Consider the following 15,916-nt stretch of genomic DNA (forward strand, 5'->3'; position numbering starts at 1 on the left):
AACAAAGTGAAAAAAAAAATATTTAAATTATTACAGTAGTTTAGCTTTTTTGCATTTTCACAATTTAAAGGAAGAAAAAACTATTCTTGTGAATAAAATTAACATCTTATTAGTATTAAAAGATAATATTATTTTGATGTGTCTAACTAAAAAATGTTACAAAAATTAATTTACAACCTATGTTTAAAACATAAGACATTCTTAATGAGTATTGCATATTAATGTCTAAGCAGGAAATGATTTATATCAGACAATATAATCCAGACTGGTCTGCGCAAATAACCTAGTCTATCACAATGAATGACTAATGTGAAGCAGATAAGCCACCAAGAAAATCAAAACATAGAAAAAGAATTCATAGTATACTCTTTTTACATTCACTGTATTTTATCATTTGATAAAACATAAATATAAGTAAAAGCTATTAATAAAAAAGGTATTGCATTTCATTATATTTTATAATATCAAAATTTGTTATAAGATTATAATACATAATATCTACTGTACAACATTGTGCAACTCAAATTGAAATCAATGAAAAAATATTTATATCAATTACGATATGTAGACGATAACGTATTATCAATTGTTACAACATATTACGTAGCAATCGGTGTATATCAAATAGAAATGTACGAAATGAACGTAAAATTTTAGATAAAAGAAAACTGTAATAAATAAGCATGAGACAAAATGCTGACCTAATTTTCACCAACTTTTTCCGTATTTCATAATAGCGGCAGAAATCTGGTATTTATTCTTAGAATTTGTATGAATTCATTCATTCCAATTCGTATTTAAAATTACATTCTAGAAAACTTTGTGATAAAAAATGAATGGTAAAAAGCAATTAAATCAGATTTCAAATTTCTATTTCTTATCCTTTTGCCGAATAAGTAAGTAACTACCTTTTGACAATCAGAAAAACGTCAGAATCGTGACATTTGTCTTGAAAACGTGGTTAAACGTCAATCTTCATGGTACGATTATATGCATATGAAATTGTCAATAAATTTAAAAGTTAGATTAAAGAGGAAGAATAAGTAAAGTAGAGTACTATAGGAGTATCTATAGTTATTACACAATTGCATTTATACATACACATATGAAAAAATCATACTTTTCATTCAATTGTAATTGAGTTATAGGTTACTTTATCGATTGTTAACAATATCTCGATAACCTTATATCAATGCAAAGATAAAAAATGAAACGTAAGTGCTCTCAATAAAATTTATTTCCTAAAAAATACGAGAACGATAACTACATTTGTTAAGTCAGGTGACTATTTTCGTCTGGTGCAACAATTTTACGTAATCGAAGATGTTTCGTGAGAGAATAATGCTTGTTACTTAAAAAAATTTTTTTTACATAATGACCAACAATTATTCGTAAACAAGACAATTATGTTTCGTTAATGTCATAACTAAAAATTAAACGTAAATGAAATACAAATTCTCGTACCTGATGTTAAAGCAACGACGATGACAGGCCGTCCACCATTTGCAACTCACAAGTAGATCGAACTACGTCTTCTTAAAATATATCCGCGAAAGAGATCTCAGCGCACCCAACGACCAAATATTGTAGACCAGTGTTACACTAATTCAATTTAAAAATTTACCAACTGTTTCTTCATTCTAGATTTTTCTTTTCATCGGTCATTTTAAAGCTATTTTTAAATTTGTTATCGTCACATGAATATTTATAGATTACTATGTAGCTCATATGAATTTATCTAAAGGATGAATTGTACTGTGACTGTATTGTATTTTATGTCATTCTAAAAATGCTTCAGCCTTCAGTTTGTTTAGAAATGATTTTAATTCTTACTTAATACTGAACTTTTGCCTAAGTAATATTGAACTTTTGCTTAAGTAATACTGAACTTAATGCTTAACTTTTATGTTTAAAGTATATGTCATCAATTCAATATTTTAATCATATTCCGTACATACTTTGTAATGGTATTACAATAATGAAATATAGTTCTCAAATTGAATAAATGATTAAATGAAAGTTAGCATGAAGTTAAAATTTAAATGTTGAAAATTTTTAAGAAAAACTAAAATTGCACGTAAACGATGTTCTTTTAATGAAAGAAGAACATATCGAAAACAAAGGACGTACGCACGAAAATGTAATCGATAAATGATCAAAGTATAACCTGCGAATCCTTGTTTCGCGTATTTTTATAGACTTCTTTTAAGAAAAAAAGAGAATATGGATATTAGTAACAAGAGAAAATATAATACTGGTAATTATATGTATTTGATATTTTCTAATATTTTATTATTATAATTACTGGAAAAGAGTAACTCCATATACATTAAAGAAATATTTCTTTACAACAGTAATTAATCCTTATATTTTGACTGTATCAATTTTAATTGTGTTGATTTTTATTTATTTAGATATGAAAAATGTAAAACAATGGTTACATTCTACAAAAACAAGATGTGATTCGTTAAAAACTCATTTGGAATACATGAAAATGTTATATCATGATATACCAAAAATACCAGAAACTAAAAAGACTTTGAGTAGTTTAAATTGGCAAAATCCTAAAATTGAGCTTTCTAATAATAATAATGAAACTGTAATTTCCAAACAGACAAATTGTAATAATTCTTTGGGAGAATACTCTAATATCCAATGCACATTTGTAAATGACAATGGTGCAATAAATTATTTAATATTTTTAATTACTTTATGTTCTTATATTCTATATTGTACAAAATTCAAATGCATTCTTTGTTACAGATGAGAACCAAGAACATGAATCTTCCTTAAATTCAAATTTAGTGAACATTTTGTCACAAATTAATATGCAACATAAAGAAGAAGAAAAATCAGAAAACTTAAATGAACAGAAAGAAAGAGATTTTGAATTATCTTCCATTACATCTCAAACTTATAATCTTTCCCAGAACACATATGTACAATCAAGATCATTATCACCAATTCATCAAGAAAACATGATAGTATGTATTTATATCTTGAATATTTTTTATGCATATTTTAAAGGATGTTATTCCTCATAACTATATTTGTAAAACTCTTATTAGCAGTGTGAAGAGCATAATCACAATTGGCAATATCCGTATCAAAAGCATTTAGCAGAATTTTCTACAGAATTAATACAAAATGCTGCGAATGCAAAGAAATCTTTTGAACAGTTAATTCTGGATAATCAGAATGAATACTTGCTTCAAGAATTATCTTCTGTAAGAGATGATAGTAAATTTAATATTTCTGGTAGTGTAAAAGATGGATCTATAGATAAAAGTAAAATTTGTGCAAAAAGTGAGAAAAAGGAAAAGGCAGTGTCCTCAACATTATCAAGCAAGAAAGGTTCCTTATGCAAGTTAGATGATACTATTTCTCTGAAATTTAAAAGGAGAAGAAAAAAAGTACATTCTTCTAATTCAAGAAGTACTGTGACTACAAGGGATACAAATTTTGTAGGAAGAAAGGACACAAAAAAACGAAAACAAAAAAGTATCAAATAAAGATGTACATTTGAGAATTTTATATTGACTTTTATTTATATTTTAGATAATGTAAATAATCGTCATACATTGAAGTCTCAGCAGACATCTAATGAAGTAGTGGAAATTTATCATAATACAGCAGCAAAATGCGGTAGCACTTCTGCTATTCCTAGTAAACATTCAAAGCTTGATCACCACATGAACTATATTAACATATTAAAATCTTCAGCTGTAAATAAACGACAAACTATAACTGTAAAGCCAAAATGTGAGGACAATAGTTGCCACATTCGAAATATTGATGTAAATAGTCAGCAAAATTATTCTCAAAGGCAACAGGAATTTAAACAGAAAACAGAGTAAGTACTTATACTAATGATTGCAGGAATAAAAATATTATATATAACGTGTATTTTTTACTTTTAGAGGAAGAAGTACCAATACTAATGATCTGAATTATACTTTGGAGGTTTCAAATGCTGCTCCCTTATGTGCCATGGAAAAGTGCTACTCACATCATTGTCAAAGTGCAATTATGCAAGCACCATACTGTGACCCAATAGTTACTCATAATTATGAAATGCCAACTTTGGCTTCAAAATTAAAAAGATCGAATCGCTCGTACTTCGGTAGATTCAACTTTCAAAATATACCCTTTGTAGTGGGTACTTCTGTAACCCCAAGTCATAATTTAGGTTTAAATATTCAACAAGTATGTTATTTGATGTAAAAATAAGGGATAATTATTGCTATGGCTTTTTTTATTCAAAAGGTTTTAAGTATAATGAAAAATAGACAATCTGCTGGAAGTGGAATTACTCCTGTTCTTATTCGTAAAATTAGCAGAGGTATGAAGCCTGTGTCTATTCTCATGGAACAAATAAATAATCAGCAGAGTAAACTATCTCATGTAAATTCTCGAATGACCAACATACACATGCAGAAGGAAAATTTATTTATGAATAAATGTGAGCAGTTAGAAAATGAAAATGTGTTTTTGAAATATGATAGAAAAGAAGTAAGTATTTAAAATGTAATTTTAAATTTGCATTTTTCAATTTGCAAAATTTACTAAACAATGTATATCATTGAATATACATATTTTATCTTAAAATAGTATAAAAATTCATTTTTCATTATTTACAGGATACTAGATCAGAGAATCTATTGAATACACTAAATACAACACAGTTACATGCAATAGACAATAAAATGTTAAAATTATTTGCTTCCCAACAAAATGTCAATTCAGAAATGGATACTTCAAATATACAATTCAAAACATATCAAGTAAAGTTATGTGGATTGATGGATTGATTGGAAATGTTAATTTGAAAAAATTATAGGGCAGTATATGTGGTAAAGACGTTTGTAACACCTCATCAGTTAATCAATCTCAAAATTCAAAGGGAATACGAGAGGTTCTAATTAGTCTTCATGATCAATTTGAAGAAATGAATATGTAAGTTATACTAGTGCTAGTGAAACGGTATATCCTATTGTAATTTGATATTTTCTAATTGATTGTAGAAAATATGAAAAATTACAAGCAAAAATAAAAGAATGTAGTAATAAAGGTTTAGAAGAAGAAATACTAAATCTGGAAAAAGAGTTAAGTGCTAAAGAAGATGAGATAAATGCTGTTGTAAATTTGTATAAAGAGGTAAACTTACTTCGCACATAGAAATTAAATTATCTTATTCTACAGTTTACGATATGAATATTTATTAAAGTTAATAATTCATTTATTCATTTTTTTCGATCTTAGGTAATGGCATTAAAACATCAAATGAGAGTATTACAAGAAAAGAACGGTTATATATGCATATCGACAGAAATTCCACTGGGATCGAATAAATTATGTTCATCTGTGCCCTTTACGTCAACTAAATCTTGTGGGTCAAGTTTTCAACAAAGATTTTGTCACAGAAGAGGAAATAGTGTTATTACAACAAGAGAACCTACTTCTCTTCGATTAGCGGGACTTTTACGACAAATTCAAACATTTCAAAAGCAATTAAAACTGACGTCGTGGTAATGGTACATCACGGTGCAGTATGTTTTTCACGTAAGCAGAATTTATTAACATATTCATTACACGATAATTATTAAAACCCTTCTTTATATACATCCACAAAAATAGAACGAGTCTTGAATAAGTAATCATTCAAAATATTGCCTTTATTTAGAACAAAATAGCTACAAATAATTCATAATGAATAAGGCAAAAAGAATATAAAGTATAAGGTAAATCAAATTTGTAGTATTTCTTCGTAAGTAAACAATTATATTCTTATAATAAAGGATTTGTCGTTAAAAATATCAAAGAATTTCGTTAGGATTATTTTGTCTAACGAAAGTAATATTTTTAACAGATCATGTTTTTCTTTTATTTGATTCTCCGTGCTACTTGCTATAACGGGTAATAGAATTGTATGCATGCATGGTTTTGTATATTTATGTACGCAATTGCTTATATCTATACATATGGTATATATGTATATACATAATCACACATTTATAAACGTTGAAGAATAATTAAAATTTTGCTAAACATCATTCATTTTTTGCTTCTTTACTGCCAATGTTATACCTATCTATTTGCGACACATGTACAAACAAAACATTATTTTCATGCATCAATCTTTATTCGTTCTTTTTAATTTTGTCTCTAATGCCTAGGTACACTGTCAAAATTAATTTTTCCTTTTACAAAATAAAGTTTAATCCTTCATAATAAAATCCCATTTTTCATAAATACGAAATTTTAACTTAACAGTGGTGGGAATATTTTTCCTTTAAGCAACTACATAGAATCACGCGTTTTATTTTTACACGCATAAAGATACGTCTCTTCTATAATCTACAAAATTTATTTTGGATAACGTTAATAAAGAATGTTATCTTATTTCTAAGGCAATACTTTTTTCCCTTCTATTATCGAGATCACTGCTCGTACTCCAAAACGAAATCGAAGTAAAATATTTCTGTGATATTTATGGTAAAATGAATTCTTTTACATTCCTATAAAAATACGAGCAAATACAACAATCGACAAAAAAATAATCGTGGAAGGAAATTATATACAAAAAATGTCAACTTCTTAAATTATTGAAAAATACAAAAAATTTGCAATTTTATTAAATTGAATTGCCAGATTTCTTTTGATTTTTCTTCCTCAATTTGCGTTTCTTTTTTCTTGCTTGTTTTTTTTATACAAAAGAATGTAACATTACTTAAGTTGCTACTCTTGTTTAATGATCTTTTAATCAGATCATCAATTTCGATTACCTTCTACGAAGAAGACAGCCGAAAACATTCTCTTATGTTAATAAATCGTTTCAAAAAATGGGAAAAATAATTAGATCCTTCTCACACATACTCTCCTATATTAACACAAGCAATATATCTCTCATATTATATCACAGACTAAAAAATGCTTTGGTCTAAATAATCGTTTCTCTTCTCTCTCTCTCCCTCTCTTTTTTTTTGTTTCCTTTATTCATTCCGCATGTTCTAGTTCAGCGGATAAAATTTATAACCAATGTCAATTGAATCAATACAAGATTAAAATGTTCAAACAAATCAATTTTGTTATTCGAGTGTGCGAAATGCATTAGCGCTAAAGATCTGGGGCCACGATATAATTTTAATTTGAGAAAAGAATAAAAATGGAACGAAAATATATTGCAAGGAACTGATTGAAACTATGCGTATACTTTTTGGCATGTTTTTTTTTATAATCAATTCAAAAATTCCAACATCAATCAATGTGATTTTAGTTAAGGCTGTAAATCATGTATGTATCTGTATAATATATATATGTATAATTTATATAATATTTCTTATAGCATTATTTATTGATCCTTGATCCATATTAGAGTTTAAGGTCTCTATACCTTTTGTTTAGTGCAAAATCATTAAAACTCGCGAACCCCTTCGGCGCACTTCCATGCTGATAAAATTCTCAGAGCATTTCTCTTATTTGATACGCTGTAAACACAAACCGTAGCACCCTCAATTGAGACGCTTTATCAAGTTAAATTTTAAGGCTATTATAAGAAGGTACGTTATATCTACGTTATGTCCGAATAATTGCCTGAAAATTTTACTTGTACAAATATAAAACAGAGAAATTAACAAGCTTTTAATGAATAAGTTTAATACAGCTATAAGACTGTAACAGTTTATAGTACTCTACAATTATAACATGTGATATCTCTTACAAGGTACTTACATTATAAATAACCCCACAGATTCGTTCTTTACTCTCAACATTCAATCTGGTGATAATACTTCAACGATAAAATGAACATATTGATTTTAACAAATAATCTGTTAATTCCATTTCTATGTTCAACCCATATATTGATTTTAAAGAAAATAATATTTCATATTAGATTAAATAAAAGACAAAAGAAAAGAAAAATTTGTTAACAACAGTAATCAGGAAAGATAAATAACATTTTCAATCAACGAAAAAATAACACAAACTGTGTTCGTTATGTTCGTGCTTGAATTATAAAATCAATTTCGTAAGTTACGTTTGTAAGTTTGTCACTGTTCATTTCTTTACGTTTATTTTGTGGATTTTCTTTCAAAATGTTCTTCTACCTATTGCTTTATAGCAAGATACGTACATACAATAATTTTTCAAGCAGTAATTTCTTTCGTTTCTCGTTTTTTTTTTTTTTTAATTTTTATAATACTCCGCATTCAGTAAAATATAAACAAATACATGAATGCAGAAAAATCTAAAAGAATAATGCGTCTTTAGTACAACGCAATGTAAATATGCAATGAATATAAAATAGGAAGTGAGAAAATTTGACGCGACATTGGTAAAAATACGTAGAAAACTTCTGATGAATCAAGTCAGTGGTAATTTTTCCCTTAATATTTTGTTATGCGATGTTCTTATTCGTATAAATAGGCACACTTTACAATAACTAAGTAATAAGCATTTCCTTTCTGTATTTTATCGAATCTGACGTTGAGTATTTTAAAGAAATGATGTGCAATCGGCAGATGGTTTGTTACACAATAGCCACCGTTACTTGCTAACTATTAGTGTTTAAAGTTCAAAGTACTATCCTGGTTCTAATTTCATCATTTATTATCGTATGATACCACTTCAAAATATGCATTCCAATGTGTCATTAAAATAACAAAATTTTTACCAAAAGGATATAATTAATTATAATAATCGAAACTGTTCTTGAAAACATTTCGTACAAATGTGATAGTTCTTGTTAATAATAAGTTACTTAATAAGGAATTTTGCTAACATTGTCGATTGAAAATAAAAGAGCGTGAATTATTATAAGTATTACGTAGAAACTGATAGTAGCTGGATGACATCTACATATATAGTAACCGAAAATAGTCTCTTCTTTCTTTTTCTAAAATGTTTTGATTTTAGATAAATTCAAATTATCATACATACTATTATATCTTCTTGTCTGAATAACTGTTGTTTCGTTTAAATATTTTTTCTTGGCATTACTATTGCGTGTTAACATTATTTATAACTGTACGAATGTTGTATGATTTATCGATTGTATAATAATCACTGCGTATGTTTCACACGTTTCGAGATGTTTGAAGCTTTTCTTGTTGCTGGATTAGGACGTAGATTTCAAGACATCAATTAGATACTGCGTCAAGCATTTTTAGCTATAAGAGCATCGATCAGTCTAAGCTTTGCTTTGGCCTGTTTATACGATTCGTAAACGGATGTAACATGCGGACCACGGTCTTCTCTTTGCATTCTACGGCCGGCACGAGCTTCGAACTGTGCTTCTAATTCTTTCAGAGCCCGTCGCAGACGCTTTTTCTCTTCCCTGGTTAATTTTTGTTGTACCAATAATTCTTCTCTGAAATGAAATTAAGTAATTGGGTAATTGAGTTTCCAGGGCAAGGACTTTAATAAACTAAATATCCAGAACTCACTGTGGAAGAGCATGAAGACTTTCGTTGTTACTACGACTTCCTTCGCTACTGCTGTGCTGACTATCACTATCAGTTGGCAATTGGTCTACCGAATCTATACAATCCAAAATACCTCTATGTGACATATCAGGTTCGCTGGCTCTTCTTTCCGTATCAGATGGATTACCAGGTAAATTGGACGAGGTAAAATCCATTGCTTCATGCTCCAAAATAGTAGCTAATTCTGAAATACTATCTTTATTTTTGCTCTGTAAGAGAAAAGTGCAAAAATAGTCAATTTTGCTATGTTATCCGCATAGACGTGTATTTCGTTACTATCAGGTCTTGATACGGAAATATCCTAATGTTGCTTACCACTCCTGCTCTAATGAGTAATCTTTTCAATGTTCTATATTTATCGTACAAAGGTCGAACAACAGCTCTGTCTTCCTTAGAAACTGGTCTCCCAAAAGTGTTCTCAATGTGAAGCAAAGCTTTTTGGACAGCAGTTTTTTCATCTATCAGTTGTTCGTAAGTTAACTCCTCCATATTCTCGGGTCTGTTATATTTTAATCTCTTTTCGTTAAGCTTTTTCTCTACTTCTTTTACTACTTCTTCCATCGACGTCGCTCCAGACTTTTCTTGGCTATTATTGTTATTCGTTGGGCTACCATTAGTTCTTGTTCTGTTATTTGCATTAGCCAATAACGCACTAATTGGATCTTCTTTTAACAGTTTATGTTCCTTCCGCAATTTGTTTAACTCCATGCATAATCGTTTTATATCCTTGTTACTCATTTTGTCGGAATGACTTGGACGATAACCAAAATTTTCTTCAAATTCGTCTTCGTACTTTTTAATCTTTTTCTTCAAACCATTTATATGTTTAGTCAAACTTTTTAAACCAAGTTCCGCGATATTCGGAACGGTCGGTTGCATTTCATTCTCAGAATAAAAACGTCTAGGTAACAATAAAGAATTTCTTGGAGAAAACATAGCTTCCACTCGTGCATCCGCAGCTTCTCCCTATAAATATATGATTGACATGTGTTACTATCGTTAGTTACTATGAAATTAACAAACATTACTTATATTTATGCTTATCCGACATAATTCTTTACATTTTCTTGTCGTTGAAAGGTCCAATTAGTTAAGCTGGGATTGTTTAAATCTTCATGACTAACTATAAGAGGACGAGCCGGTGATGGTGATCGACTCGGGCCGCTGCTCAACATTTCCAAAAAACTCTGCGCTGGAGAACCATTACGACCATTAGGGCTCGATGACACATTATAAATATTATCAGTTTCTTCCTCGTTTTCCTAATCAAAGGTTTTTAGTTGGTTTATTAGAAAAACTACATATTTCTTCTTTTTTCGGCGCAGCACGTGCGTCGTAGTAGAAGAAGAACGAGTAGAAATGTTACCTTGCTCGAGCTCTCCGTATCTGCAACCTTGTGCACTCTTCTTCTTCGAGCCTGCCTTCTTCCCCTTGGAGTAATACTTCGGCTGAAACGTTCGCTGCTTCTCAATTTTTCAGCGTCGCATTCGAACTTTTCCGTTTCTAACGCCGTTTCACATGGTGACAGAATTGGTGGAGTTTTCTTGGATACCGGTGAAACATTCGTTCTCTCGTGCAAAGGAAGACTTCCGCATCTCTGCAAACACCCCGTACGTTTATTTAGAACATGTACACACGTATCATGCGTACACGGTGTTGTTACTTATTGTTAGAGAGTGTTAGAGAAACTCACCACACCATGACCCATGTCTTGGCCGAGTTGTGACAAAATGTGCAAATGTTCTTCACTATTGAAGTCTTCGTGACTGCTCACGCGTCTAATCGTGTCTGCGGTTTCAGTCGGACTATCAAGAACACGTTCCTCGCTGCTGCTTCTGAAAGGGTTTCAATTTGTGAGAACAACAAGCTCGTCCAGTAACACGATTTACACCTAATCCCGTGAGAAAAAGAAAAAAGGGAGGGGCAAAAACGGGATATTTATTCATCGTACCTTATCAGTTTCCTTTCTTGACAACAGGACTCACGACGTTCTTTACGCTTACGCGGTTTCAGCGCGCAAAACAGAGACGCGTCCTCGGTATCTTTCGGCTCGGCCTTTGCGTCCTTGCAAATTTTACAATCACTCGCGGGGATCACGCCGTTCACCACGTTATCACGGATGCTAAAAGCAAGCAAAACACAGAGTAAAGAATTTCGAAAGCATTTCATTCCCTCGTATACTTCAATACTTCGGTTAGTTAACCTGCCCATTTCTTCCATTCGCTACTTCCAATAGAAAAATCGTCGATGCAAAAATTCGACTGATTTTTATTCCTCTATCGTTTATAGTTACAATATCACGAAACATAGTGTAGGTAGTAGGTAGTAGTGAAGAAACTGCAGGGCGTAAATACTTTCGCAATGAGTCATCGGTCTTCGCAATAACGTATTTCTTTCTACAAGAACCTACGAGATCCTATTAAAACGAAACTATTCGCGTCACTCTAACTTTTCCACTCGTGTTACAACCAAGTACAACACATCGAAAGAAGAGTTTTTCAGTACGGTTTCCCAAAATATCTTCTTTGAAACGAAACGACGAACAAACGAACACGTAATTCATACGTGTGAAAATTGAAATGTGTGTTTAACAAGATGAAAGAGTTTCGCCAATCCCCTGTTCTACAAATAGTAACACTCCTATATACATATTTGCACGTGATGTTCTATCCTCTATTTATTTCTCGAAACCAATCGGAAAATTCCATTGCCACGCCACTGAGGACCGGTTCGATCTGAATCCTAGAAAGAATCAATGAAGCATAAACAACGTTGACTCCAAATATTAACGGTCTCGTGACTTTAATTTCTATAATGGAAATCGATTAGGAGGCAGCTGAAGAGTAAAATAATTACCTAACTAAAAAGGAAATTCGTAATATTTCGATTAGTCGATGCAAAGCAATTGGTATCGAAATCAGATACTAATGTGATAGAAATTAATCGATTAGTATTCGATTACCTAGTGTTAAAACAAATGCGTATATCGATCGACGACGTTCACCAAGTAAATTATATGTATATCCTTTAATTTTCTCAGAGTTTCGTTTTTCTTGCGATTCAGCTTTCGATTTAGTATCAGCTGGTTGAGAAAATGAAAAGTTACTTGAAACGAAATGCATTTTCAACGGGTGGAAAAGGGTACGCCAGACTGATCGATCAACGTTGTTAAAGAGAAATGCCTTTGAGAACACCAAGAGTGAGGTAGGTCACGTCATTACGCGTCTTATCGTGCTTTCCTGCGGCGAGTCGGTTTTCTTGTTGCTTCGTCATCGAAATGGTGTTCTTCATCGGTATAACGCGTTATTTTCATATCGAAGTAGAAGAACGCAGTGCATCGAGTCTGACGATTATCGAACGATGTTCGGTCAATATCGCAATGCGTATCGAACGAATAAAAAGGAAAACGCGCGCGTTCATGATTGCAAATTTAAAAAAAAAGAAAAGAGAAGGAAAAGTTTTTTAATCAATCGACTGATGATTAATAATCCAGTCCATACATGACATACATACATATGTAAGAAGAAAAAGAAGAAGACTAACAAGCTGGCGACGACGACTAGTACGCATTGACTGAAACGAATCGATGAAAAAATCTGCGATAGAGTACAGATTGAATGCACTGTGCAACATTCGCTGCATCCTTGTCGTTATTTGTGGTAAAAACTAAATTTCTACACATGTTTCTAGCATACTTCAACAAACATAAACTTCTAATATCACGTTGGAATTACGTTACGTAACTGGTCGGATATTTTGTCATTTTCTTTCCTTTCTTTTTCCTAAATCAAATTACCGTTTGCATCAGTATTGCAACGTAGCGGGTAAACTTAGGTTGCATAATTGATCACTCTAAAGGGATCAACTTCTTAATTCGTACGTTTTCGCGATATACCGTATGGGGGAATTGAAATCATTCCTCGAAACCATTTGTACCTGTGTATTTTTGGAGAAGTAATCCTCGTCGAAGGAAAACCCTCACGTGAAAGTATAAAAGAGGATTCGCGGTGTATCGCGTAGTAAGCGTGCAACAAACTCACTGTACGCGTATTCCTTTAGCCGTTGCGGCCGCTCATGTAATCACGAACACCAACTTTCTTTTCCAATGGCGGACCACCGGCGCGAAGACGAGTCTCTCGGTGATTCGATGGAACATTTATGGACGTCTGCTTGTAAAACTAGACGAGAGAGCGTTCTCGGTCGACTTGTGCTCGCGATCAACGCAGATTTTCCAAAAAACGAACGGTTCTCGTTGTTCACAAGCAACTTATTCCCCACATAACTCAAGCACGCGCGTTCCCTTGATTCGTTTATTAAGAGAGCAGCAAAGTTTGAACTTTGAACACGACGAACACCGATTTTCCGAGGTATAAACACTTTCGTTCCGACGATTACGCGTTCACGAATGTGTTATAGCCTGTGGAGATCTGAACTGATTCGACTCGATTCAATACAATACAATACGAGATTGACTACACGCGGTGAAACACTTTTCAACGAGTAACTATGTAACTCATAGAACGAGCGAGAAATCAGACTGCGCCAGATGCCGATCGACTCTCCCCTATATTCCGGTGCTGTAACTGGCACCGATCTTGCCTCTGCGCGTGTGGCGCGTGACGCGCACCAGTTTCCTGAGCCCGCGGTATGAACCGCGTGCGTGCACGTGACAGCCTGGAATCGATCGAATGGAAACTCCTCGTCTCTGCTCTCTCTCTGCAGAGATCATAACCGGCTCCGCGTGATTCGCAGCGTTGTAATTACATTAACCTTGTCATTTCATCGAATTTCCATCATTTCTGCCATTCCGATATCGTTTCTATGACAAGCCTTTTGCATTATATAGCTTGTTTACGATACGTGACAACCTGGCCAGAAAAGGTGGGCAGCCAAGAACACACGCACGCATGCTTTTCTATGCCGCGTCGCGTCGCGTCGCCTCGCGTTGGAAGAAATAAACAGGTCAGAACCGGTTCATCAAAGCTTGTTCTCACTACCAATAACTACCTCGAGATTAACTTGAAACTCGTGTTTCAAGAAGATCGATAAAATAATATCGAAGAGAAAAATGTCGAAATATTTGTTTAGAAAAAATCAAGCAGAATTGGAGGGTGAAGTTGGCCGCCTTTATCTACGATGAAAAATACATTCGACGGTTCTTTTAAACGATCATCTTTCTCGTTAGAGTGAAATAATGATCCATAACGGATGTGTAAGTTGGGTGGTATCTTACGATCGTCCGTTTGGCATCCTGACGTCAACGAAACGTTATTTCTGGTCGACGATGTACATTTAGCACATCGGGGCTACATCGTAAAATCACCAGCAATAGGATACAGACGCATATCGTGACTACGAACATTCGCGACGAATCTGCAACAGCCACATAGAGCACTTACATATGTATATGTTTAGTGCGTAACGTTTTGTTCTGGAAGAAACAAACCCGCTCGTTTATTTCTAAAGGGTCTTTTGCAGAATTTCTTCGCAGATTCTCACTAATTGTCGGTAAAAATAATTTCTTCCCAACAGAAAAAACCGACAGAGTCCAGAGTGCTAATCGATTTTTTATTCGGTTATTTTTTATTTTTCCTATTATCCTTGTTTGATAAAAGAACGCGACAACGAAGTCGCGGCAAATGCATTTCAACGATTGGTTTGTGTATGTGCTGAATTCTTAGTTGACTTTCGCGAAGAGGGAACTCGGTTCTCGGACTATTTTCGTTGGTAGGCGTGTTTCTTGCTGAAACCGGCTTATACCAAACGGCTCTTCCTTCGAATACGGATACAGAACACATCGTTACAATTGTAAACGTATTTGTACGTGGCTTTCGTTTCTGACTACGCTGCTTCGACGAAACTTATTAAGGAAGATTACGTCATTGCTGGAGCAGTGCTTTGAACGACTACTACATCTGCACTTTGCATGTGCACGTAACACATCGTAAAGCGACTATCGACTGTTAGGCGCGATGTTTCGTTATCGTTTTCGGAACAGAAACGAAAGACATGCGATCGAAATACATACGTATCGCAGGTGGTCGAATAAAATTTTCAATCTTTGCTTCGTAACGTCGGATCAATTTTATCGATCGGGTAAGCAATATACGAGCAACGAACATTTCACCAATCTTTCTATCTTTCGACTATTCTTATACGTATGTACATATGTAGTTTGAAAAAAGAAGCTGTTTTTTTTTCTTTTCATTTCAAGTAGCTACGATCGAAAAAGATGATCTTCCTTCATGGTGAACGAGAGCAGCTTGCAAATCTTGGACAGACTTCAAGGTTAACGAGAATACGCGTGACCCATTGTAATTCAGACGCAAGAAACCGGCGTCGGAAGGGAGGAAGGGAAGTGGACAATTTCCTTGACTGCCGATTTAGAACACGCATCGAAGAATCGCACGCGCGTTTTAGCTCCATTTCGC

The 15,916-nt window shown here is 32.9% G+C and overlaps 3 protein-coding genes across 5 annotated transcripts in view; 1 reads left to right on the plus strand and 2 right to left on the minus strand.

Annotated features, from left to right (window-relative positions):
• The window catches only part of LOC108572959 (2-oxoglutarate dehydrogenase, mitochondrial), a 12,771-nt gene extending 11,199 nt beyond the window's left edge, over positions 1 to 1,572 (minus strand). For all 3 annotated transcript variants that reach the window (XM_017935317.1, XM_017935325.1, XM_017935309.1), the window contains exon 1: positions 1,465 to 1,572. The gene's annotated coding sequence lies outside the window, so the exon portion shown is untranslated. The remainder of the gene's footprint in view (positions 1 to 1,464) is intronic.
• A 651-nt stretch (positions 1,573 to 2,223) lies between these two features.
• LOC108572479 lies at positions 2,224 to 5,541 on the plus strand. The gene is given in 11 exon segments (XM_017934726.1): positions 2,224 to 2,257; positions 2,415 to 2,657; positions 2,764 to 2,984; positions 3,069 to 3,501; positions 3,559 to 3,853; positions 3,921 to 4,206; positions 4,267 to 4,516; positions 4,519 to 4,784; positions 4,841 to 4,956; positions 5,025 to 5,157; positions 5,263 to 5,541. Coding segments are annotated over 11 exon segments (2,547 nt in total). The 3' UTR covers positions 5,533 to 5,541.
• A 3,346-nt stretch (positions 5,542 to 8,887) lies between these two features.
• Positions 8,888 to 15,916, minus strand: part of LOC108573027 (protein FAM13A) — an 11,091-nt gene continuing 4,062 nt past the window's right edge. Inside the window, exons 5-11 of the mRNA XM_017935386.1 lie at positions 11,437 to 11,607; positions 11,179 to 11,320; positions 10,852 to 11,082; positions 10,547 to 10,747; positions 9,801 to 10,451; positions 9,447 to 9,694; positions 8,888 to 9,370 (exon numbers count right to left, since the gene is read on the minus strand). Coding sequence (XP_017790875.1) covers positions 9,157 to 9,370; positions 9,447 to 9,694; positions 9,801 to 10,451; positions 10,547 to 10,747; positions 10,852 to 11,082; positions 11,179 to 11,320; positions 11,437 to 11,607 — 1,858 coding nt within the window. The 3' untranslated portion in view covers positions 8,888 to 9,156. The remainder of the gene's footprint in view (positions 9,371 to 9,446; positions 9,695 to 9,800; positions 10,452 to 10,546; positions 10,748 to 10,851; positions 11,083 to 11,178; positions 11,321 to 11,436; positions 11,608 to 15,916) is intronic.

The sequence above is a fragment of the Habropoda laboriosa genome, unplaced genomic scaffold (assembly GCF_001263275.1).
Source record: "Habropoda laboriosa isolate 0110345459 unplaced genomic scaffold, ASM126327v1 scaffold34, whole genome shotgun sequence".
NCBI lineage: Eukaryota > Metazoa > Arthropoda > Insecta > Hymenoptera > Apidae > Habropoda > Habropoda laboriosa.